The sequence below is a fragment of the Odocoileus virginianus genome, chromosome 3, assembly GCF_023699985.2.
Source record: "Odocoileus virginianus isolate 20LAN1187 ecotype Illinois chromosome 3, Ovbor_1.2, whole genome shotgun sequence".
Taxonomy (NCBI): domain Eukaryota; kingdom Metazoa; phylum Chordata; class Mammalia; order Artiodactyla; family Cervidae; genus Odocoileus; species Odocoileus virginianus.
In genome coordinates, this window is record NC_069676.1 from 58609658 (window position 1) to 58635148 (window position 25491).

Below are 25491 nucleotides of genomic sequence, written 5' to 3' on the forward strand. Positions count from 1 at the left end.
ATGGCACATAGGAGGCATTCAGTAAGGACAAGCTGCATGAGTGGATGATTGGATGAACGAGGTGTCTTGGATTCAGAACAGTGGTGACTCCTTCCTCCGTCACAGCTTCAAGGAAAAGGCATGGTTTCTTCTGCAGGCATCTGGGACTTAGTGGGACTATTTTAATAGCCTTCCAACTGGTCTCTCTTCCTTCATAGCCTCTCCTTTTTAAAAAAAAAAAAAAATTTTTTTTTTTTGGCATGCTGCATGGCACGTGGGATCTTAGTTTCCTGAGCAGGGATCGAACCCCTGCCCCCGACAGTGGAAGCATGGAGTCTTAACCACTGGACCGCCAGAGAAGTCTCCCATAGGTTTTCCAAAGAACCTCCAAAGGCCACCCCTGGGTTATGATACAATCCTGACTTACAAGCTCCTCTAATTAGATGCCAATTCCCATTTCTAATCTTGTCTACCTCCCCTCAAAACTCAAACACTGAGAGGGGACTTTACTGATGGTCCAGTGGCTACGACTCCAAAATCCCAATGCAGGGGGCCCGGGTTCTATTCCTGATCAGGGAACTAGCTCCCATATGCTGCCAACTGAGACGCATTGCAGCCAAATAAATAAAACCAAAACAGATGAGGGTCTCCCTCCTACTGCCGACCAATCTCAGAAGGCAACATCCCTTAACTGAGAAAACTGCCTGTCGAGGGTTTAGAGTGGTGTACACAGGCAGGACTCCGTGTGAGCTCTCCTGGTTTCTAGGAATTCTAGAAATTCCTGGTTTCTCTGCTTCTGTGTTCCCCCGGGCCTATGAGGCCTTCCGACATCTATTCCCTCAGATTCCACCACTCTTTCCCTTCCACCCCCAACCTATTCTTCCCTCAGTGCGTATTTTTAGGACACTGGCGTATTTGTTTTGGAATGCCTCTGTGATCCACTGCTGACAACTTCCTGAAAGCAAAGCTCAAGGAAACATCTTGGGAGCCACCTCTCAGCTCCGGCAGTGGCACCTGGCTCAGGGTGGGTGGTCCCAGCCCCTCACTCTGGGCCAGGCAGCCCTGAACTTCCACAAACTATCTCATTTACTCCACAAAGGCTGTGCCAAAGGTGGGACTGGGCCCTGTCTTAGAGACGAGGAAACGGAGGCTCAGAGAGATAACATGCTCACAGTCAGTCAGTGGCAAAGGTCTGACTCCACAGCTCTGAATCACCATGTTAATTTACCTATGGTAACAATCAAGTTGGGCAAATACCCAAACAAGTCTCAGCTGACCCTCACAGAGTTTGGGCTCACAGCCTGGTGGAGGGAAGGAAGTGGGGAAGACACAAGGTAATTGCCTGCCTTTCAGACTCATTACGTTCAGATGGAGAGAGGGCTCTTCAAAACTGTTAGGGCCAACCCCTCATAGCACACATGAAGACAGAGACCCAGAGAGGGCAGGGGCTGGTCAAAGGTCACACATGACCAGACATGGGACTTCCCTGGTTGTCTAGGGGTTAAGACTCTGAGCTTCTGCTGCTGAGGGTACAGGTTCAATCCCTGATCACTGAACTAAGATTCCCCCATGCCACACACAGTGCAGCTAGGAAAAAAGACCAGACCAGCATGTTTCCCAACACCCCTCACCCTGTTCCCTGATCAGTGAATAAACACACACTGCAGGAGAGGGCAGGTCAGCCAGGACGGGGAGCAGAGCCCTCCAGCCCCCAGGCACCCACATGCCGCGGTGCTGGGCAATTTGAGATCTGAGTCCCAGAGCAGAACCAGAGCTGAGGTCAGGGAGATGGAGAAAGTGCAGCTGACCTGTTGATCACTGATCTTCACAAAGTGGAAGCTTTCCACAGGCCTCCCCAGATCACGATCACATCTGGTGCCCCTGAAGAGTTCAAAAGAGGAAGTCTGGGCTCAGAGGTTAACAGACGAAGAGCTCACAGAGCAACATCCAGGCAGCAGAGGAGAAAGAAGGGACCTGAAACCTAGAGCCAGCAGGGCCAGCCTTCTCAGTCTGGACCCAAGCTCTGACCCTTGTTTGGGATTCCCAGGAAAGGGTGGAAAGAAAGAAGCCACTCCTGGGCAGCTTAACACCTTGGCTCTAAAGCGACAACTCAGGCTGCAGGTTCTACATCAAAATCACAGATCCCCCTTGGAAATGCATTTATGTACCTGTATATCTCTATTTAAAGAGAGAAGAAATGGAAAGGGGACGATTTGGAGGCACATCCTAGAATGTCAGTGTAGAAGAATAAGCCAAGATCTTTTTGTCAAACCCCCGTATTTTGTGGATCAGAAAATAGAGACTCGGGGAGGGAAAGAGACTGGCGTAAGGTCACAAAGCATGTGTGAAGTGGGTGCAAACTTAAACCCAGGTCTCTCTGCTCCTGGTTCAGTGCTCTAACACAACAATCGGGATGAGGTGGCAGTGAAACAGTGGGAGGACTGTCAGCTGGCTCGAAACATTTCCTCCTCCCTCCCCTCCCCTAGAACTGGCACCTGCCACCACACCCCACCATAAAAGCACACACACATCACTCACTTCACAGACAGAGGCTCAGTATGTTTTTGGCTTCGATAAAGCCCAGACCAGGGCAGGGGCTGTGACAAGGGATGGAAGCTGGGAAGGCGTGAGGAGGAGGAGGATGGGGAGTGGAGGTGGATGGGATCGATGCCTCTGGTTCTTCGGCAGCTCAGACATGAGCAGGGGTGACTGTGCAGGGCCCTCAGTGGCTCATGGGAGTGGGAGTTTTCCCTAAACCCCAGCTGAAGACAAGCGCCCACCCTGACCCTCCCCCCACCCTGTCCCTTCTTTAGTCTCTGAAGCTGGAGCATCAGGCTGGGTCGTGGCAGGAGGTGCTGCTGACCATCTCTCAGCAGAGGTGCCCGCGAACACCAGTGGCCTCAGTCCTCGCCTCCACAGATGGCCAGCAAGGCCTTCAGGAAGTGCCCGGAGGTGTCACCCTGGCAGGGTCAGAGGGAGAGCAGAGTGAGTGGAACAATACCGATGATCTCAAGGCCCCCTCCTCCCAGCTGCTCTCAGCCTGGATGTCACCCCCGACACATAAATGCCCCCATGTCCCTTCTGTGGCTCCCCGTTAGCCTCAGGGAAGATGTCCAAGCTCTCAGCCTGGCCTCAAGGCCTTGTGTGGCCTGACCCTCATGAAGCTCTGTAACTTCACCTCCCTCCTTTCCTTCTGGAAGCATCTTGAGCATCTTACTACCTAAATGCTTACCACTCCTCCATAAAGCATGCCCTCTGCACTGCCCTCAAACCCTGTCTGCCATCAGGTGCCCCCTCTGCTGTGAGGCCCTCTATTCTGGCCTCTTCCCTTATACTCTGCTAATATTCTCCCCCCAAGATCATTAATACATGTGTTATGGGATCCCTTATTTGAACAAACATTATTGAGCACTTGCTGGGTACCAGCCCTTGCAGAAATTTATGTGAACATCATTAGGTTTATGTTAGGGAAACGGAAATGGAGGAAGCCTTATTTAGGCTTCAGAAGCAGGCTCACAGGCTTCCCCATCGTCTTGTCAACCAAGTATAGCATCAAGCTTTAAGATCTCGGTCAATCTCAATGTCAAAGAAACGGGCTTCATAAACGAAAAAGCTAGACATATTATACCTGGTTCCATTGACATGAGATAATCAGAAAAGGCAAGTTTTTAGAGACAGAAAGTCACTTGAAAGTTGCCTAGAGCGGGCAGTGGAAGCAGGTACGAGGGACGACAGTGGGGTGATGAAAACACTGAACTGTGGAGAAGACATTACTGACTCATGCCCTTAAAACAGGTGAATTTTGTGGTCTGTAAATTATGATTCAATAAAATTGCTTTTAAAAAGCAAGAAAAGGGGCTCTTGTTTTATTTGGGAAATCCTAAATTATAAGCCTCTGGTCCATCTGGAATTTATTTTGGTATGGACAGTAACGCAGATCTCCTCTCATTTAGCAACGTCTTGGTTGTTCTAAGAGGTGACACTCTGGGAACAATAAGAACTTCTATGTTGGAGCATCTGACACTCCCCCCTACCCCCTGACCTCTCATCCCGCCTGCCCCTCACCTCAATGGCTTGGTGGAGAGACTTGTCGTATTTCTCGATGAACTCCCGCCGGATGTTGAGCAGGTCGATCTCACTCCGTGAGACCATGATCCTGGTGAGGGTCTTCTCATCCGTGCCAGCACCCTGGTGGAGTCAGGTGCCAGGGAGACACAGAGCAGGAGGAGGAAGGGGGCTAGGTCAGGCAGGAGCTCGTGGGTGTCCATCTGCTCCTGTCCATTTCCCCTGCAACCCGGGGTGGGACATCCTGCCTCTGTTTTCCATAAACAGCCCTGACTCCAACTCCCCTGTGCCTAGGACTGGCCAGACAGAGGCAACAATTGCCTATATGAGCTGAATAGCATGCTCCCCAAATTCATGTCCACCTGGAGCTTTACAAGGTGACCTACTTTGGAAATAGCGTCTTTGCACATGAAATTAGTAGAGGACATACTGCATTGGGGTGAGCCCGAGATCCAGTGACTGGTGTCCTTACATGAAGGACACGTGGACATACACACAGATAAAGGCAGAGACTGGAGGGACTCAGCCACAAGCCAGGAAACACGAGGGTTCTAGGCAACCATCGGAAGCTAGGGGAGAGGCATAGGAGAGCTTTTCTCCCTTAGGGCCTCCAGGAGGAACCCATCCTGCCAACACCTTCAATTTGGCTTCTGGCCTCCAGAATTGTGAAAAAATACAGTGTTGTCACTCAATTTGTGACAGCAGTCCTGGCAAACTAATATGGGGCATCCAAGGAGCAGACACAGAACATGGAATATATGGGCAGCCACGGTCCACCTCTGCCCCCTAGGGAGCTCAGAACACCAGCCGAGGAGTCAGGGCTGCACATGGCCAGGGCTCAAGGGATGGTTGTCACGTTTGGGGACAGAAGACTAAGAGGGGTCCCAGGCTCACTCCCACTAAACAGAATGTCCAGGCTCTGTCAGCAGCTGGGACTCCACTGTTGGGATGGGAGGCTGGCCAGCGTGGCCTGGGTTTTCAGAAAGCCAGAGCTAGTCCCAGAGCTGAGCACTCGCTTCCTTTTGTGATCATTTGTCACAGGAGACACTGTTTCACTTGCTAGAATGGGAGTGCCAGGGCAGCAGAGACTGTCCTTTTCAAGTTCCCAGAATACGCTTGTCAACCTTGGCATCTGGGACCAGACCCTTCTCTGCTGTGGGGGTTGTGTGTGTGCATTGGAGGCTGTTTAGCAGTATTCCTGCTCTCTACCCACCAGATGCAAAAAGCAACACTCCCCCAGCTATGACACCCAGATGCATCTGAACATTGCCCAGGGGTTCCCCAGAGGGCAACATGACCCCTGGTGGAGAACTGCTCACCCAGAACCAGGCCTGGGACAGAGGCTGAGAGTCATCAATCAGGCGGAAGCCACCCCAACTCCTGGCCCGGCAGGTGGTGCCCAACTTGCTGATGGGGGTGGAGGTGCTCAAGGGGAAAGGAACACATGAGTAAGTTTTCTTACCTTCATGGATTTGTAAAGCTTGTCGGCAAAGAAGAGAGGCTTGTTCTTGACACTCTGAACTGGTAGGAAGAGGAAAGAGATTCAGGGCACTTGGTCAGAGGAGGTGTGGCCCGACCATGGGCTGCTGATGCTGCTATTGAAGGAGCATACCCTCTCCCTGCAACCTGTGCCCAAGGTTGTGGCCAAGCCAGGGTCACCCCCAGGCCTGACACTATCACCCCCCCTTCCTGACACCTCCTCCTCTGTCTCATCCATGGACCTGGCTCTCACTCAGCTGCCTCTTGTTTCCTGCTGAGGTGCTTGTAGTTAACCAAGGCTCGCAGAGGGCTCAAAGGGAAGAAACCACTCGCGAAGCCACGGTACAGGGCCTCAGACTTCTAAGTGCAACAGAATCAAAGAAGAACTTGAGTAAAACTCAGGTTTTAGGCTCCACCCTAGAGACTCAGATTCAAGAAATACTTCAAGCATAAGTTCTCAAAGTTTAGTTCCTGGAAGTTGTCTGCATCATCTGAGAACCTGGTAGAAATGTACATTCTTGTGTCCCACCCCCGGGATGTGCTGAATCTGGACCTTGGAAGGTGGGTGACCAGCTCACCCCACTTTGCCTGGGGCATTCCTGGTGTTAGCACAAACCTGGCTGGTTGCACACTTCACTGTCATACAGCCTAATGTTTGAGAACTCCTGATGGAGAGAAACACTACGCCAAAGACTATCAGTGTAATTTAGGGCACTGCCAATCCCTGGGGCTGAGGATTGCCCCAGAGTCTGCACATGTTTGCATCAATCTACCTAGTGCCACCCCAAATACTGCTTGCCTGATGTAACAACCTCCCACCCTCCAAGGCTGGGGGTGGCGGGTGGGTCTCTAGCCCTCAGCAGCTGCTGGATTCCAAGGCCCCAGAGCTCACAGGGATCAGAAGGGGTGTCTCAGGTAGCTTAAGGAGGAGGTTTCAGATGCCAGAGCCAGAACGCTAGAATGACTCTGGATGTAAAAGTATCTCTATGAGGAGGGCAGGGGCCAAGAGGCTGGAGCCGTGCATCCCAGGGGCACACTCATGCAGGAGACAGGCATGTACCCGCTCCTGCAGCAGGCTCGGGACCCCGCGGGAAAGACCACATTATATACTGACCTTCCTGGGTCCGTATGTAGTTCCCTACCACATCCTAAACAAAACCCAAGCTCCTCGACCTGAAAATAAAGCTCCCGTCTCCCTTTGTTCTCTCATCTCCTCTGTTTCCCCCAGGTAAGGAGACGTTCCCTGTCTGCCCTCCACTACTCTGCCTCCCCAAATCCACATCCCCAGTCCTGTCACCTTCTCCAAGGAGCCCGCCCTGACTGCAAGCGTGGGCTCAGTGTGCTTAAGGAGACTGGGCAGAAACTTCCGTCCTCTGCAACCAACCCAGAAAGCCTTTCCTGGAACCTGAAGCCCAACCACCTGCTTCAAAGGACCCCGGGGCCTGCCATGGGATGGAGTGAGTGGAGCGGAACGTCTATGCACACACATGTACATACACGTGTTCTAGGTGGGAAAAGAGGAAAGCGGGAGCAGCACGAGGAGAGCAAGGTCTAGATGTGTCTCCACAGACCAATTACTCTGGGATTAACATGAGCCTGTGCTTTGGGCTCAGATAGCCTCTGGTTCCAGTCCTGCTTCCACTACTGATATGTAACCTTGCTGAACCCCAGCATCCCACTTTGTAAAATAAGCAGATAAAAGCACTTTGTGAGGATTCAAACAAAACTGTGTGCAACTAACTTCACATAGGGCCTGACAGGAAAAAACAATAGAAGCTAATATTTATCCAGTGCCTTTTATGTTCCAGGAGGCTGTGTTTTTTAAGTGTCGTATAATTAACTCCTTTAAATCTGGTACTATTATCATGACAACTGAGGCACAGGGTTTTCATGACCTGCTAAAGGATATAACTGCACAGCTAATAAGTGGCACAGATGGGACTCTACCTGGATTTACTATACTATTCTGTCTCCTAAGTGTTGTTCCTAGCTGGTAAAGATCCACTATAAATTAAACAATAACATCATGACAATAACACCTCTGCTTCCTATGTTCTAAAATAACTTTTCCTCGCATTTGAAGTCCCTAAAATCAAGAGGCATCCTGTAATTGATGGCAATTATGTGAAAACCTTCCACTGATACCTCAAGGTAAGATTAAAAAAAAAAGTGCATCAATACAACGCATTGTATTGTAGTCATAAAATAAGATACTGCTAACCACTAATGCTAATAAAAACAAATCTGACCTTTGCTTGTATCTACTCAGTCATTTGTATACATGGAGAATTGAGATCCAAAAGGGGAAAGACTTTTCAAAGGCAAGAACTAATATTATGCAATAAGAGAGTAGCCAAAGGGATCCAGGTGCTGGGAGGAGGAAAAGGTGTGTGTGCACATACACACCCTAGACCTGCAGGATACTGCACCCCAGCCCAGCCATCACCCTCCCAGCCACGTCCCCAGAGAGAGTTCTTTCCTTAATCTGCCCCGCCGCCTAGAACGAGTCCTCAAGTTACCCCACCAATCACACATCGACAGATCCCAAGAAGTGGCAGTGCTTATTTTCTGGAACTAGTAGTTAAAGAAGTTGCAACAGCCACACTCATCCAGGGACTCTGGACATGCTTCCTGTCCCTCCCCAGCCCTTGCCCTTGGTCCCCGCCAGTTACCAATGGCCACAAACACGTCTCGGACATCCCCGGACATCTCCTTCTTGATGGTGTGCTCCACGTCATAGTTGGTCATCTTGACGAACTCCTGGAAGACTGGCCCCAAGAGAAGCCCCCAAGGTGGGAGGTGAACTCTGATGCGGGGTTTAGGGGGACATTATCCTTTCCCCCACCACCCAGCAGCAGCTGGCGTGGCTGCAGCCCAGACCTAAATCCACTGGGCAGGGCTGCTGTGGAAGGAACATTCTGACCTCAAGGCTGCCTTGAGCTCTGAGCCAAGCCTGTATCAAGTCAGACACTGCCCCAGAGCTTCAGGCAAGTTTCAGGAACTCAGGTTGGGGTAGTAGAAGGAGCATACATGCTATTCACAGCTGTCCCCCAAGCTCATCAAAGGACCTTGGGTAAACCCCTCCCCCTTTCTGGGCCCCCCTTTCCTCCCAAGTCAAGTTGGGATAGAGATTAATGCAAGTAATCACAATAATAACACTAAGGAAGTTATCAGGTACCAAGCGCTTTGGTGCATTATTATTTTTTGCATCCTCACAACAGTCATGTGAGGTAGAATTAAAATCCCATATTTATAGGTAAGGGAACGAAGGCACAGATATTCAGTAACTTGCCCAGGGTCACATGACTGATAAGTGGGAGATTCGAATCAAGCCAGTCCAGCTCCCAAGTCCATTCTTTTAGTCACTGTGCTAAAGCCCCTTAAGTATTTCATGGCAAGTACCAGTCACGTGCACGTTAAAATGTCACTGTCTTAGTAGCAAGGGCACCTCACACCGCCTAATGTCAGGGTCGCCGCAAACAGCGGTGCATGTGGCAGCCTGAGTGTGTCTCTAAGACATGCACGTGGTCTCTGTCATCACCACCCTTCACTGCCTTGCTCCTGGCAGATGTCACCAAAGAACCCTGACACAGAACCTTCAAATCCTTCTCAACACAGCATTCTAGGCAGCCACTATGAACCCCGTAGAGTTGGCCTTAGAGGCAAAAGCCACCTGCCATCCTTTATCCCAGACATCACACGTGTTTCCCTAAGGAGGTGAGGAGAGTTGGCCTGAGGCTGAATGATGCTGTTAGCAGCACAGCCAGGACCAGACCCTGGGGTTCCTGAGTCCCCGTCAGCCAACAAACTCCCTTGCTGGGGTAAGGGGTGGGTGGGTGGGCAGCTGGCTCCTCCTGTCAAGGGTTGGGGATCTTCCTGCTGCCTTGGGAGGGGAGGGAGTTGGGCCTCACCTCTCCGGAGGTGCGGATAGCTCCGCGTGCAGAGGATCACCATGAATCGTGTCTCCAGGGAAGATTTGTCTCCACTGGTCGTGTCTGCTATTTCCTGCAGAGCCCAGGTGGGGGCAAGAACGGGGAGGGGAGACACAAGAAAGCCTTGGTTGTTTTTCACTTCCATGTCTGTCTGGGTCGAGGGCGGTGAGAAGCTGGGCTAACCCAGTCACCCAAGGAGGCCCTTCCTCAGTCTCTACATCCCCTCTCCGGCTCCCAGGGACCACGTGGACTCACCCAGAGCACAGAGCACCCCCACCTTAGCCTTGGGGACACAGGACTGGGCCCGGGGGAAAGGCAAGCAGGGACTGGGCATGGAGACTCAGATTCTTCTTCCATCTTTAAACCCCTCTGAAAGCCTCTCTGGGGAAGTGTGTCTGTGCATGTGTACAAGGAAAAATGGCCTAGCCAGTGTTGCCCCAAGTGTGGTAAACAGGCAAGCGTGTTTACACACCACTTATTTATTTCCACAGTGATCTTCGGGTCAGTTCTATTTACATCAATATGAAATTTCCTTTAAAATAACTCAATTTGGGAACTTCCCTGGTGGTTCAGCAATCAAGACTCTGTGCTCCCACTGCAGGGGGCGAGGGTTTGATCCCTCGCCAGGGAACTGGGACCCCACAGGCCACAGGGCGCATTCAGAAAGTAAAAAATAAAACAACTCATTTGGGGTTAAAATGAGAGTCCATTTAAAGCACTATTCACAGCTGGTGGTATATAGTACCATTCTGGCAGGTGGTTGAGTGGTGAAGTTTGGGAAACACTTGCCCAGCCCATTTTTCATGCAGTGGGGTTCTTTGGAGGTCCTGAAGGGGGGAGAGAGAACCTGGGGGGCAGGCCCCCAAATTGTGCCTGATTCTGCCCGCTCAGCCCCACCCAGAGGCACAGCCAGACTCAGACCATTAAAACCCATTTGAAGAACTGGGCACTCACCAAGATCTCAGCAGCCACCTGAAGGCAGGGAGGAGAGAGAAGGGAGAGAGGGGAAGGCGAGAGTCAGAGGAGGCCGAGAGGGGGCGCTGGGGTGCAGGTGAGGGAGCCCGGCTCGGCATGCAGCACGGGCAAGGAGGGGCTGGGGGGACACCTTCCCCTGATCTTTGAGATGGACTCAAAACGAGGACAGGTCTGAGAATTAACGATGGACATGCTTACTGGAGGGACGACCAGAGGACACAGGACAGGACACCCTGCCCCTCTCGCCTGCCACCGAGAAGATCCACGTGAGAAGTGCCCTGTTCCCTACACCCTTCACCACATCGGGGTTGAAGGGGCCCCCAGAGACCTGTCACACACCCTCTCATGTTACAGACAGGACACAGGAAAGCTGAGGCCTGGGGGGTGGGGACATGCAGCTGATCAGGTGGGAAAACGCCAGCTGCCCCAGTCATCTAACAAGGGTGAACTTCCATCACTGCATCATGCTGAGCACAAAGTTCTGAGGTTAGGACACTATTTTGTTAGGCAAATGGCTGTGACTCGCAGGGCCTGGGAACGAAATACAGTCAGCCCTGTGCACCCCCCGGGTGGAGTTTTGCTTTTGCCTGTTTACCCAAAACTCTGCTGACTACTTTATTCTGTTGAGCAGACTGAAATCATCCTCTTCATAAACTTCTCAATAGCCTTACTCTTTAGAAACCATTTTTGCCACATAAATTTGTAATGTCTATCAAAATTCAAAATGCACATGTCTTTGATCAAGCAACTATGTTGCTAGGAATTTCTCTTGCAAATAAACTAGCCAACTATATCTTTGGAGATATACTATAAGGGTGCTCACTGGTAATAGAGAAAAACTGGAAACCATTACTAGATTGCTTGTTAATGGAGTTATGGTTCATTTAGCAATGGAAATCCACTCAGCTAGTAAAAAGAATGGGACTGGTCTACAGTGCTGCTAGGAGAGAGCTTCCATTTAAATTAAGCAAGAAAGTAAAGTACACCATGTTGCATATAAGTATTTCTTTTACCTTAATAAGAAAAGATAAAGTATGCTCACTCTTACATATTTACTGGGAAGTTGTGCTAGAGGGATAGTCAAGATACTGTTGACAGTGATTACCTTTAAAGAGAAGGACTGGGGGAAGAACTCTGGCATTGTATTTTTCCTGAAATTTTATGTTCATATTTTCTCAACATGCAAATACATTATTTTAATTTTTTAGAAAAAAGTCAAATAGGAGCTATCAGAGCTACTAGGATTATGGGATGTTTCTGGGTTTGTTGTTGTTGCTTTGTTTGCTTTTTTATTTATTTAGCTGCACCATATCTTAGTTGTGGCATGTGGGATCTAGTTCCTTGACCAGGGATGGAACCCTGGCCCCTGCATTGGGAGCATGGAGTGTTAGCCACTGGACCACCAGGGAAGTCCCTACTTCCAGTTTTATTTACACTTTCCCATATTAAAAACAACCTGGTTGGGACTTCCCTGACAGTCCAGTGGTTAGGACTCCTCACTTCTACTGGAAGGAGCATGGGTTTGACCCCTAGTTGGGGAACTAGATCCTACATGCGGAATAGTACAGCCAAAATAAATAAATAAATAAAAGCTCTTAAAGAAAAAGATCTATTAAAATAAAAAAAAACCTGGTTGAACCCTGAAGACATTATGCTAAGTGAAATTAGTTAGAAAAGGACAAATACTATATGATTTCAAATATGTGAGGTACCTAGAATAGTCAATTTCATGGAAATAAAAAGAACAGAACCTGCTGTTCTGTTCTGTTCTGGGGGCTGGGGAGAGAGGTGGGTGGTTACTATTTAATGAGTATAGACTTCTAGTTTTGTAGGATGAAGAGGTCAGTGGATGGACGGTGAAGATGGCTGCACAACAGCATGAATGTACTTAACATCAATGAACTACACTTTGAAAAGGTTAAGATGGTAAATCGTAAGATGTGTTAAATGTATCTTACCAGTTTTTTCAAACGTTATGCTATAAAGTCTAGGATTGCTATTTTAAAAAGAGGGAGATGTTTAAAAAAATTAAACAGAAAGGAACCTAAAGTACAAAAGTTTCTTCACTTTAGATCAGAGAACCCCCACATATATTTGTTTTTTCAAAGCATATTTAAGATCATAATATTTGTAATATGAAAAATGCAGTGAGTTACTATAATAATTTTCCAGATAGTAAACACAAGAGCTTTTCCTTATTAGCTCAGCTACTTCATGCCAAAATTAATCTGGGAAAGTCCTCCAAAAGCTAAACAAAGAGTTATCACATGATTCAGCAATGCTACTCCTATAAAACCAAGGGAAATGAAAATATTCATGCACATAAAAACACAAATGTTTATAGTAGTATTCATAATCGTGAAAAAAGTAGAAACAACCCAAACATCTATTAGCTAATGGAGGTAAAATATATATATATATATCTCCATGAAATGAAATATTATTTGGCAATGGAAAGGAATGAAATACTGATATATGATATGGTATGGATGAAAATGTATAAAAATGTTATAATAAAGTAAAAGAAGCTAGCCACAAAAGCCACATATTGTAGGATTCCACTTATATAAAATGTCTAGAATAGGCAAATCTATATAAACAGACAGTAGATTAGTGGTTGCATAGGGCTGGGGGGTTGGGAGGAAATGAAAAGGAACGCAATTTGTACCGGGGTTTTTTTAGGGTGATGAAATGTTCGTGAAATTACCATAGTGATGACTGCACAAGTCTGTGAAAATATAACCATTTAACTGTATACTTTAAATGGGTCAGTAGTATGGTATGCAAATTATATTTCAATAAAGCTGTTGTATTAAAAAGTAATCTGGAGATCGAATTATCTAAAAATGGTCACAACTCTTTATTTCACTCTGGGTCTATAATAATGAGATCATTTACATGATTTATTGCTCACATGGGAACTTAAGTAAAGAGGAAGCTATTTGCAATACTGTGGGGCACCAGGTAAATACCGGACATATGTCACCTGATCATAACAGACCCAGATTCCAAGAGCTTAGGGTGGGAAGAAAGAGGTATAAAACCATCAAACACTAATGTCATTATTTTTCTGGGGAACCTTGGCTCTGCATATCAAATGCCTTCAAGTTTTGTACACTTTGTAGTATTCCCAACTCACCTCTAGAAATCTATTCCAAGGAAAAAAAATCATGAACATGATGAGAGTTGGTTACTAGGGAAAGGGCTGGTTAAACAGTTTGGCAGATTCTTAGATGGAATAGTACTTAGCCATTAAATGATGCTGTTGATTTTTAAAAAATGATATATGGGATTTCCCTGACAGTCCAGTGGCTAAGATTCTGAATGTCTACTGCACAGGGCACAGGTTTGATCCCTGGTTGAGGAACCAAGATCCCACATGCTGTGTGGTGCGGCCAAAAAATAAAATTAAAAAAAAAAAAAAAAGTAACCATATTCACAAAATATTCATTTTTTAACTGTCAGGAATCTATTTCTATAAATATATAAAGACAACTAGAATGATATACTCCATTAACAATAGTTATTACTAGTAACAGGTTATGAGGTTTTGTTTTGGTATTTTCTAAAGTTTCTATAAAGGAATATGTATTACTTGAGAAATCAATGTTTCTAGCTGTCAGACAATGAGTCCACACTAAGATCAGGGTCTAGCATCTGCGAATCTGGAGAAGCAGCTGAGCTGGACAGGGCCTGGCTCTGGCTCCCTCAGTGGACACCACCCAGGTTCTCTCTCCTGAAGAGTGGCGGCCAGCAAGGCCCACTATTGCCCCCTGCTGGCAGCAACTAGAAGCACAGCTTCCCAGGGAGACCCAAACACCAAGCGGAACTCCCTGGAGGATGGATTTGGGGATGGAGGATGGATTTGGGGTGAGTTTTAAGGAGGAAGGCTTCCCTGGCGGCTCAGGTAGTAAAGAATTTGCTTGCAATGCAGAAGACCTTGATTGACCTCAATGAACTCCATTTCGAGGGCTCCCAGGACATTCCCTTAGACCTGGATCCCATTTCAAAAATAATGACCTTTAGCACTCAGGCCCCCTTCCCAGTAAGCTCCAAGACCTGCTCAATCAGTGGCCCAACTCCACCTGGGCCACTGATTTGCTGTGTGAGTTTCAGGGGTCATTCACCCTCTTCGGGCCTCCATCTTCCAGTTGTAATATGAGAAGTCTGACTCTGAGACAATCCTTAAGTCCCTTTCAGATCTGAGGATTTAGGGCTTGAGTCCTACTCTTCACACAGGAAATGTCAGTAGAATCAGCACCACCCTCCCAAGTCTCTCTCTGAAAGTTTTGGAAACTGTCACAGTCTCACCTCTAAGGGTGGAGAGTTGCAAGGGGCCGAAAGTCTCAGTGTAAAAAAGTCACACCAGCCCTGCCCCACCAGGCACCTTCCTCACTCCCAGACAGCCAGGGCCAGCATGGACAGAAGTCAGCTGGAGTCACTGGGCAGGTGGGAGGGGGTGGTGTCTCACCTGGGCATCTTCCCGGGCCCGTTCCCGATCTTCTCCTCCCTCCTCACGGTTCCCCTGCAACAGGACCAGAAAGAAAGGTCAGCCTCCAAACATCCACCCTCTCCACCCCTCAGCAGCCAGAGGGCAGTACTCAGCCACTCACCTCTCTGAACGCTCTCCCGCATCTGTAACATGGGGACAGGGATCCTGCCTTCCCAGGGTGGTGGTCTTGAGCATGAACATGAACACTGGGAAGGCACTTAGCCCAAGGCCAGACTCGCACAGTGAGCTCGCCATAACTGTGCCTCAGGGTGTGGTACCCGGGTTGTGAGAATTCAAGAGCTGCTAACAGCTGTTTTTTTTCCCCCCCTGTATTTATTTAATTTTTATTGGAGTATGGTTGTTTAGTTTCTACTGTACAGCAAAGTGAATCAGCTCCACGTATGCATGTATCCCTTCTTTTTTGGATTTCCTTCCCATTTAGGTCACCACAGAGCACCAAGTAGAGTTCCCTAAGCTACACAGTAGGTCCTCGGTAACAGAAGCTCGTGGATGATGACACAGGGAAAGGTCACCCACAATGGCTCTGTCCTGTCAGCTGGGGGTCCAACAAGCCAGGCTGAGAGCAATCAGGGAGGGCTGCCTGGAGAAGGGGGCATTAAGTCAGCTTTGAAAAGTGAACAGTGGAGAAGGCGTTGCACAAGTAGCAACCGCCTCGGTGGTAAGAATCTTAGGTGGCAGCAGGGGAAGACATCCTCTTTTCATCAGGAGTGAACCCCCTGCCTCTCGTTGTAGCAACCCTTCCCCCACTGAGGGCCCCAGAGGGCCAAGCAGGTCTGGAGCTGTGAATTCACCCACCGTGGCCAGAGAGATGAGGATCCTCTTGAAGTGACCGGACGTGTCTGAGCTCAGAGCATCCTCCAGGGACTTGTGATAGTCTGAGGCAGGAAAAGGAGGTGTGAGCGGCTGCTGGTCAAGAGTGGGGGAGGGGTCCAAGAAGCACAGATTTAAGCCAGAGCAGTGCTGGCGGGGTGGTGGGGATGAAGGAGTCTGTCCTTGGCTCCTGGGGGCCACCAGCCACCCTGCTATTGATCTGCCGTGGGTCCATCACCTCACTCTGCCCCTGTCCCTGCTGAGTGCTCAGCGCATCTCCCCTCCCCCAGACAACAGCCTCCCTGCTTCACTCTCTCCTACCTTCCCCTGCATGGCAGTGGCTGAAGCCAAAGGCACAGCTCTGATCACGTCACTGCCCTGCTCAAAGATTCTACCATTTTAAAGCTGCTTAGAAGACAAAAGCCTTAAACATTTCCGACTGATACTCAAGGTTCTTCAGAATAATATGGAATCACTTATTAAAAAGTTATGAGGAATTGCAAGATGGTGATAGTAAAGCATGCAGACACAGGGCCTTCTGAACATGAGGCCCTGTGTGAGTGCACAGGCCACATACCCGTGAAGCCGCCCTCCCTGCTCCAGGGGCCTGCGTGCTCTCTCCCACTCCCAGTCAAAACCCTCCTCGACCTCCAGGCCTTTGTCCTGCTGGGACTCTCTCGGGGGCACCTTCCCCCAGACACAGGGCTGGGCGCACCCAAGGGGCTTATCACAGCCTTGCGGCCTGAGCTGGGAAGGCGGGGGGCCTGGCTCTTCCCCGGGGTCTCCCCGCAGCACTGGGCCACAGGTCTCCCGCACTCACCCTCCTTGTAGGCCTCATTGATGGCCTGGATTTCAGCATTGGTCCGAGTGGCCAGGATCTCGATGAGAGCCTTTTCATCTGTGCCGGCTCCCTAGAAGGCAAGGCAAAGAGGATCTGAAGCACAGCCCTGACCCCTGTGCAGAGGCCCAAAGGGCCCAGGTCAAGGAGACTCCTGTTCCAGGACACTGCGCAGGAGGTCAACACTCAGATCAAGCCCCCCTCATTTTCTCTTTACCCCTTGACCAGACCTTGGCACAATCAAAGGACTACACCAGCTTGTAAAGATTTCCAGAACCTCCCATGAGAATTGCTTTGGACCAAAAATTTTAAAAAGCAAAGAATATAGCATATACTGGTGTGTGTGTATAAAAATGCTTATATGCACATATCTCAATATAAATATTTGTATATAAATACATAAAAAGGACAGAGGACATGCACCACAGTGTAACAGTGGTCTCTGGGTGGGCAAGGGAATCACAGATGATATCAATATTCTTTTTTGTTCTGCTATGTTTTCTCAAGTTTTCATGGTAAACACATATTTGTCAGAAAAGAAAAAGATGTTCTGTGCTTTAAGGAAAACAACAAACTATATTTGTTTACATCTGGATTGGATGGGTGATACATGGACTGAGGCAGCTGGGGAGCCCACTATGCTAAGGTCCTCACTTCAGGGGAGAGGAGGAAGCAGACAAGACAGGCTGACTGACTGATGAGTTCAAATATCTGTTAAACACCCATTATGTGCCAGTCACTGTGTAAGCTGCTGGGGCAAAGACTATAAAAAAGGTAAGACAAGTCTCTGTCTTGGGAGGTTACTGCCCAGGGGTCAACCGGTCCCTGAGTCCTCTGACCTGAAGGGTATCTTCATCAGTCTATTAAAAATTGGTGTAGGGATTCCCCTGGCTGTTAAGACTCCACACTTCCAAGACAAAGGACATGGGTTCGATCCCTGGTTGGGAAACTAAGATCCTACACACTCTTATGGTGTAGCCAAAAAGTTAAGAAATAATGAAAATAAAAACTGATGTGTGGTGAGGACAGCCTGATCCTCAAGAGTGTCCTAAGATCCATGGTCTAGCCCTATCCTTCTCCTCATTTTGTGTTTGTAAGTCATCCACTTTTCTATCCAGGAATTTTCAAGACAACAATCTTAATTGGCTTTGCCCAGGTAAAGTTTGTTCTTCTCTTAATCTTTAAGGAGCCTAAAACTCTAGTGGATTGATTCACGCGGTTGTCAAATCAGGCTCTTGAGACAGACAGACGTGATCTGAATTCCAGCTCTGATACTTTCTAGTGCCTTGACTCTGACCAAGTAACTTAAGCTCTGAGCCTTAGCGTCCTCATCTGTAAAATGGGGACAAAAGCAAAGCCTCGCCTTGTGGGTTGACAAGACAAGGAACTACTAGCTAAGACACTGAGCCCAGGACAGGTGTGGGAGGGGCTCCACCAAGGAGCTACACCCAACCCACCTGGGCTCAGGAGGAGCGCCTGTGTCCCCCAGCACCCACACAGACTGGACCCCATCCCTTTGGTGCCCACACTTCACCTCCATGGCTTTCTTCAACTGCTTGGCATCATAATGGGCCGGTGGCATCATGAGCCCCAGGATGAGCCTTGCCAGGTCTCCAGAGAGCTCAGACTTCAGGTCAGCCATCAAGTCCTGCAGAGGGCAGAGCCAAGGCCACGTCAACATCAGCAATGGCCCACACGTGACTTGAGACAGGTAGGAGACATGGAAGGAGGAGGTGGGGCTCCACGGATGTAGGAATCGTGGGCATCTGTGTCTGCCTTGGCTGATGTTGGGTTCAAAACCACCACCACCAGCACCACAAAGCGGATGGAGAAAACACCATGCAGGAGGGGGACCTGCATGGAGGTAGGAGGCAGGAAAGGAAAGGGGGTGGTACCATTTCCATCCTGGGAGAAACCAGTTAAAGCTAGATGCCACTAACACAGCTATATCCCTGATCGCAGCCCTAAGGGGAGCCAGTCACACACATACCGCTGATCACAGGGAACTCGGGGTGCAGCGAGGAGAGGCATGTGTGCACGCCGAGCTCCATCAGAGGAGAAGCATAGATGCAGGGCCTGGGGTCCAGGCTGAGGCCCTTACCCGGCCAAAGTGAGACTTGAAGGTCTGCCGGATCTGCTGCCGCTGGGCGTTGCTGCGGTGGGCGATGATGTCGATGATGGTGTCCTCATCAGTTCCTGGGACCCCAAAGCCACAGATCAGAGGAAGACCTTGGCCCAGCTCCCCCACATCCCCCAGCGATGGGCCCCATCTGTCTTTGCCGGGGGAGAGGCCAGGCTAGCCAGCTTTATGTCCCTGCAGGAGCCTTGCTTCTAGCCTAGTCACTAAATCCCCCTGGATTCCTTCTGCACTTTTCTGCTGGACCACAAGTTAAGAAAAAAGAGAGCCCTGGGTTGAGAGTCAGAACTTCTGAGTTCTATTCCTTGTCTGGCCATGGTTGACCCCTTGGGCAGGTCCCCTCCCCTTCTGGGACCTGACTTCCACACCTGCATCATGAAGAGCTAGAGAGATTACTAAGGGATCCTTCCAACTGACAACTGGAGTCCTGCTGGGGACCCTATGTCCTTTCCCTGTGACTCCCTGAAAGCTGGACCCCAAGTCCCTCCAACTGTAGCAAGCTGACTCAGGAAGGCATCAGGGTACCGCTTCCTGCCTCTCAGACCAATTCCATCAACCTCAGACCCTGCACAGGACTCTGTCTTTCAAGAGCATTTTTAGCCCTGTCATCTTCCTAGACATGCTTGGTAGATATTATTCTCATGAGACAAATGAAAATGGGGCCCAGAAGGTAAAAGGCTTAGCCCAAGGCCCCCTGGAAGGTTCTGTTAGACAGATGGGGGAGAGAGGGCAATGGAAGACAAATGCTCTGTCCCTGTTGGCCTTCCTGAGGACCCGCCATCCACCCACAGGTGCTTCCTCCCATTGGGACCAAACGGAGGCCTGCACATGGGTGACCAGCAGGGGGCGTCCCTACCCCAGAACTGGCCTCAGGTTGCAGGGTCCACATTGCTTATTTTATGCATGGGATCCTGACACCCCTAGGTGGGTTATGGGACTTGCTCAAAGTCACATGGTGAATTAGCAAAAAAGCCAGAGCAAAAACCCCACCTCATCACCGAGCACTTCTATACCAGGACCTGGGAGCACCTTGGTCTCTGGGAAGGTTACTGACAAACCCCCTCACTACCCTTCTCTCTATACTTAAGGGAGCTGGAGGAGGCTCCAGGGGGGTGGAGACTCAAGGCAAATAAAGTCCTTATTATCCTGCAGACTCCAGTCTGAAGCCTCAGATTTTGCCCCTACCGGTCCCATTGCAGACCTGCCATCCTCCTCTGCCCCAGAGTCTAACCCGACCCCTTTCAGGTGCCCCTTACCAAGCCCCTTCATGGCTTTTCGCAAGGCTTTGGCATCTGCATCAGGGTTGAAGTCGCCAGCTGGGTGCACGGTTCCTTTCAGCTACAAGAGGCAGAAAGTGAGTCAGCAGGTGTCTGGAGGCCCCCCAGGGGCCAGACCAGGAGAGGAGCATGCGAAGGAGGGGAGGCTTTCCCCAAGAGCCCCAAACCAAGCAGCTTGGGGGAAAAAGGCGGGGGTGAAGGCACAGCAGACAGACCCCTGCCCTAGAGCTGAGAGAGGGAGGAGGAGAGAGACAGACCCAGGCTTGGGAGCAGGGCAAATGCTGTCAAGGGCAGAGGGGCCGGGCTCCTGCCCCAGGAGCCAGCTCTGGCCCCACCAGGCTCTCACAACACAGCCCTGCTCCCACGGTCTTCTCGTTTCACAGGGCAATGCTCTCCCTGAAAACGTAACTGAAATGTTCTGAAATACTGGAACAGAGCTGCCCAGATTTCATTTCCCCCGAATGACCTTCACAATGTTTTCTGAATCTGCCCACGCCCTATGCTATTTCTTAACATTTTAACTTAATTCAGCTACTTTTCTGTTTTACTTAAATGCATTCATTTTGAAGTGCACTGAATACTTCTAAAGGGCAAGGGTTTTGGTCCATTTTGTTCTTTGATATAACGCAAGTACGTGACACAAGGGTAAGCACTCAAAAAATATCTGCTCAATGAGTTAATGAATGAAAGCAATATGGTGTCATGTGTCATAATCAGATAACCAGGAAAAATAAATGCCATAAAAACAAAACTATATGCTTTCAAATATCACCAAATTTAACAAGATACCAAGGCTCGCCAAGAGCTCTGAACCTGAAGCTAGCTCTCTCGGCTCTTCATGAAAAGGGAACATCAGAGACTGTGGCAAGGATGTGGCACCAAACTGAGACTTCCTCCTTGGCATTAACAATAATTGATTACTAATTTAAATATTGATTAAACTAAAGTGGAGTAGCTTTCACACTGCACGACGGTCAGTGTTATTTAATGCCATGCAGGTCTCTCCTCCACACACAAAAAAACTCAACTCATTTCTCATATGACTTAAGATCATCTTCAATGACAGCTCTTGTCTTACAATTTGGGAAACACTGTTCTAGAGCATCAGTGCCCAGGAGCCCTTGGAGGGCACCCGGACCGCCATGTCCAACAGCCTCTTTGGAGAGGGAGACAGAGAGAGGTGGGGGCCTGCCAAAGGTAGCTAGCAAGTGAGCAATAGAGTCCAAGGTTCCAAATATATTTGTAGGGGCCAAGTGCTACCTTGGGGCTGGTTTGCCCTGAGGACTTCTGTGAAACTTTTTATTTTTGCCCTGTGTAGACCCTGGGTCTGAGGATGCTCAGGACAACCAAGAATCCTCTAGTACCCCCAGGGATGCCCATCTGTTCTCAGCTTCCACGCCTCCAAAACCCAACTATTGGACCCAGGATGGGATAGGCCCCTCCAAAGAACCAACCAAATCTCCATTCAGCAAGATCTGTACGTAGTTAGTGGGCCAGAAGGCTCCCCAGCGTGTTAGAGGTGAAGGTAGGAATCAGATGCCAACACCAGGGTGCCCGCCCACCAATCCATCACTCTGCAGAAAACAGGAAGCTTCAAGACGTGAGACTCAGTGTCTCTGGTTGGCCACCAGGGGGCAGCTGGGTGCCAACCAGAGCAGCAGGAAGGTGCGAGCAGAGCGGTGGTCAAGACGTCAAGCAGGAGGTGGGGAGGGTCTGACCTCTACTCGAGCCACTGCACTAAGCTCCCACATCTGATAGGCCACCTGCGCTGCCTCCGGGAAGAACTGGCCAGCAGCACTGGAACGGAGGGTGTTGGGGAGAGGACAGGAGGGAAGGTCATCGTGGGCACGCTTCACACATACAACATGCACACACACACTTCAAGTAGACCCATCTGGCTTTACCCTCTCTTCAGCCTGGGCCTCACCCACTCACCAGAGCCCTCCCTCCGCTTCTGAGAACTGTTTCGACTCCCAACAATGCTAGCTCTGGCCAGCAGCCTTCCTGGCCCCCAGCCCCAGGCAGGAGAAGATTTCTCGAACCCCTCATCCTCCCCCTTCCTATCTAAGTCTCCCCTCTCAAACATGTCCACGACCAGCTTCGAGCCATGTCATCTCTACCTCTCCTTCTGCCAAGCATCTTGGTTTACCAGCTGCCAGGTAAATATCTGCTGAACTGAACCAGCTCCTAAGGCACCTACCAAAGGTAAACAGGAGGCTCTTGTACTCCCTGTTTAACTGGATCCTTAGAAGTCCCGGAGAAGGGAAATCAGAGTACCTATAGTTCCCTTCCCAGCAACCCAAATCTGGTCAAGTCATGCCCCAGTTTAATCCTCCTCCAGTGGCTGGTTCTCTGCTCTCCTTAGGGGAGATTCATGTGCCAGGAAGAAGTCCCAGGCCCTGCCCACCTCTCAGTCTCATATCTCCCCGGTGCGACACAAAAGTGTGACCTCAGCTACATAAATGAGCCAGGCAGCACCTTCTTATCTCCAGGTGCTCTCTCCACCCTAAACACTCTCCCTCCAGGCCCTGTCTTCACCTCATCACCTTTCTCCTTGGATCTCAGCCTCATTATCTCCAGGAGCCTCCCCACTCCCACCTGGAGAGTGCACATAGACACATACACTTCCCCACCATGTACACATGCCCAGGTCTGTGTGCCTTTCTAGGCTGGAGGCTTCATCAATGCTTCCCCTCAAGGCCTGCAGGTGGAGTGTGCTTAATGCATAGATGCTGAATAAACGAGTAGCCAGGGCAGGCATCTGTACTTTTTCAACTTAACAGATGATGAACCAGAGAAGCAGCTGAGAAGTTAGTAGCAGGGCCCAGACTCTCATATTATGATTGTTGATCCACATCCCTAGACTGCTTTCCAAGTTTACATGAGCAGACGTCTCCACGTAAGGGAGACCACACTCATGTGCGCGTACATGGACGCTTAGACGTCTTTTCACCTGTGTGGTGTTCTGACCTTCAGGGAATTCCCAAGTCCATCATCTATCCATCCATCCATCCATCCATCCATCCATCCATCAGGATGAGGCCAGGAGAATCCTGACCGGCCACACCTGAGGCCACGCCCTCCAGCCTGGGGCCAGGAGGCCACTTACTCATCATCTCCCCCACACAGCTTCAGCAGAGCCTTCTTGTATTCGCCAGAGGTGTCATTCTGGGGAGAAAGACAGAGAGAAAGGTCACTTCTCACCCAGCCCTGGGATTCTCTCAGACAAGAAGGGGAGGTCCTGCATAGCCCCAAACAGGGGCAGGCTGACCATGGATTTACAGCAGCCGTCACTCTCGGTCACCACTAAATAGTGGTGTGATGGTAAGCACTTACCAACTGGCTCATTGGGAAAAAGAGAAAGAGACCTGGTTTGTAGCGATTGCTAATTTCCTCTAATGGACAATTCCAAGCTACCAGTATGACTTCACTGCACATGGAATTAAGAATAGATGCTTTGGGGACTTCACTGATAGTCCAGTGGCTCAGACTCTGCACTTCCAATTCAGGGGGCTTGGGTTCTATCCCTGGTCAGGGGACTAGATCCTACACGCCTCAACTAAAGATCCCACATACCACAACAAAGACCTGGAGTGCTGCAGCTAAGACCTGGTGCAGCCAAATAAGTACATGTTTTTAAAAATTAGAAAAAGAAGAAGAGATGCTCCCCAAGCCAGTGTGAGCCGGCCCCAACACACCCCTGCCACCAGATAACCCTAGCCCAGCCCTCCTATGTAAAATAGTCCATAAAACGGACTGAGCAAAAACACCGGGAAATGCCAAAACCAAACAAATGTACATTTGATAGACACGGCATATTCTACATCCCTCTTGGGGCCTCATAGAGAACAAACTATAATGAAGGCTGTGAGAAGTTCTTTGGTAAAGAAGCAGACTTATTTTGCTTATTCTAGGTTTTCCCAGACATTTCCCGTGAGCTATTTTTGCACCCAATGCCTATGTAATTCTTTAGTTAGGGAGCACAGCTTGAACTCAGAAAGCTTTATCCCACTCACCCAAAACAAGCAGAAACCATCTAGCTTTACATCTGTCTCTTGAGCAAGTCTCATGGGCTGGACAGCCCAGAGTCATCACCTGGCCCAGGGGCTGCGAGTCCCAAACGAACCCGCTCTGTGTTCCCCTGGGACACCTGCCGCTGGCCTCCCGTCTTGCGCCGCCTCTAGGAGGTAGGTGCGCCCTAGTGATGGAGCCTTCATCCCAGATTCAGCTTTGCCCCCATCATGACCCAGTCCTGCCTTCCTCTAAAGAGGTGCCTCACGTCTTACAAGCACCTTGCCTGTAAGCTGACACTTGCTTCTCTGCAGTTGCCTTCAACTCCCTGAAGGTGGCACAGGCAGGGCTCCTGCAATTCCCACGAGACTCCACCTTTCTAGGAGACACCTTTTCTCCTGGGAGAGCGCCCCAGCCCTCTCTGGAGCCCCGGGATCACCTCACCTTGATCATGCTGTACAGAGACTTCTCGTACTTGGTCCGGAATATCTCCCGGATGTCGAGCATGTCCAGCTCGCTGCGGGAGACCATGATGCGGATCAGGGTGTTGTCCCGAGTCCCCAGGCCCTGCAAGACGAGTGGGTTTGGGGGATGCGGAACTGAGAAGAGGCTAGCCTGCTAAGAGTACCCTGTTCAACTGAAAATACAATGTTTGTAATAAAACCTTAAAATTAAGAAGGAAAGAAGCCGAATGTTGCCATTCCCTCTGAAGCTCCCTGCTGTCCCTCCTGCTTTTATCGTCTTAGTCCCCCACTTCGTGTCATTCCCGTCTTTGATTTCCTCATAACTCTAAGCAAGGTACGGTTTAGATTTTCACATTTTGGAGCTCTGTAAATACACCACTATGCATTTATTTGTCCATCTACTCCTGATAGGCATTGGGTTGTTTCCAGTTTTTTCATGACATGGACCATACTGCTATGAATGATTTTATGAACACATCATACAGGCAAACGTCTCTGGATAGCTGGACCCAGCTGGTCTCTGGACCCAGCTGGGTCCAGTCTGGCACTGGAAGACAGAGAATGGGCCACTTGCAGGGACTTTGGGCCTGTGGCCTCTGACAACAAATGACTGTGTTCATTCACCCTGGTGCACTATGAAGATATCACCGCCTTCTGTGTTGTGTGTGTAAAGTCCTGGGAAAATCTGTTCTCAGTACTCGCCAGGAGCAGAATCCCTGAGTCCCTGGGATGAACATCACAAGTCTTGGCAGGCAATGCCAAAATGTCTTTCACTTCCTATGTACATTATATATAAACATTTTAGTTAATTAGCATTTAGAAATAAAGCATGGGCTTCCAACCCAGCTGGCTGGCTGGACTGGGGGCACAATGTCACTGCACCCCCTGAACAATTATGAAAACAGGGTAGGTATCTGGGTGGGAAGGTGTATGACAGGCAGCACCCCAGGCTCTGGAGCTCACCTGGGACAAAGTATTATCACTCAGTTTTATGGCCAAAGCCTTGAATGC

The 25491-nt window shown here is 49.5% G+C and overlaps 1 protein-coding gene across 3 annotated transcripts in view; it reads right to left on the minus strand.

Annotated features, from left to right (window-relative positions):
* Positions 1–2517: 2517 nt before the first annotated feature.
* Positions 2518–25491, minus strand: part of ANXA6 (annexin A6) — a 45799-nt gene continuing 22825 nt past the window's right edge. For 2 of the 3 annotated variants that reach the window (XM_020898570.2, XM_070465652.1), the window contains exons 12-26: positions 24461–24583; positions 23115–23173; positions 21724–21802; positions 19985–20066; positions 18693–18787; positions 18126–18239; positions 16574–16664; positions 15739–15818; positions 14902–14955; positions 10410–10427; positions 9435–9528; positions 8196–8291; positions 5507–5565; positions 4045–4167; positions 2518–2939 (exon numbers count right to left, since the gene is read on the minus strand). In XM_020898570.2, coding sequence (XP_020754229.2) covers positions 2880–2939; positions 4045–4167; positions 5507–5565; positions 8196–8291; positions 9435–9528; positions 10410–10427; positions 14902–14955; positions 15739–15818; positions 16574–16664; positions 18126–18239; positions 18693–18787; positions 19985–20066; positions 21724–21802; positions 23115–23173; positions 24461–24583 — 1227 coding nt within the window. In that variant the 3' untranslated portion in view covers positions 2518–2879. The remainder of the gene's footprint in view (positions 2940–4044; positions 4168–5506; positions 5566–8195; positions 8292–9434; positions 9529–10409; positions 10428–14901; positions 14956–15738; positions 15819–16573; positions 16665–18125; positions 18240–18692; positions 18788–19984; positions 20067–21723; positions 21803–23114; positions 23174–24460; positions 24584–25491) is intronic. The other variant, XM_020898571.2, reaches the window with a different exon arrangement.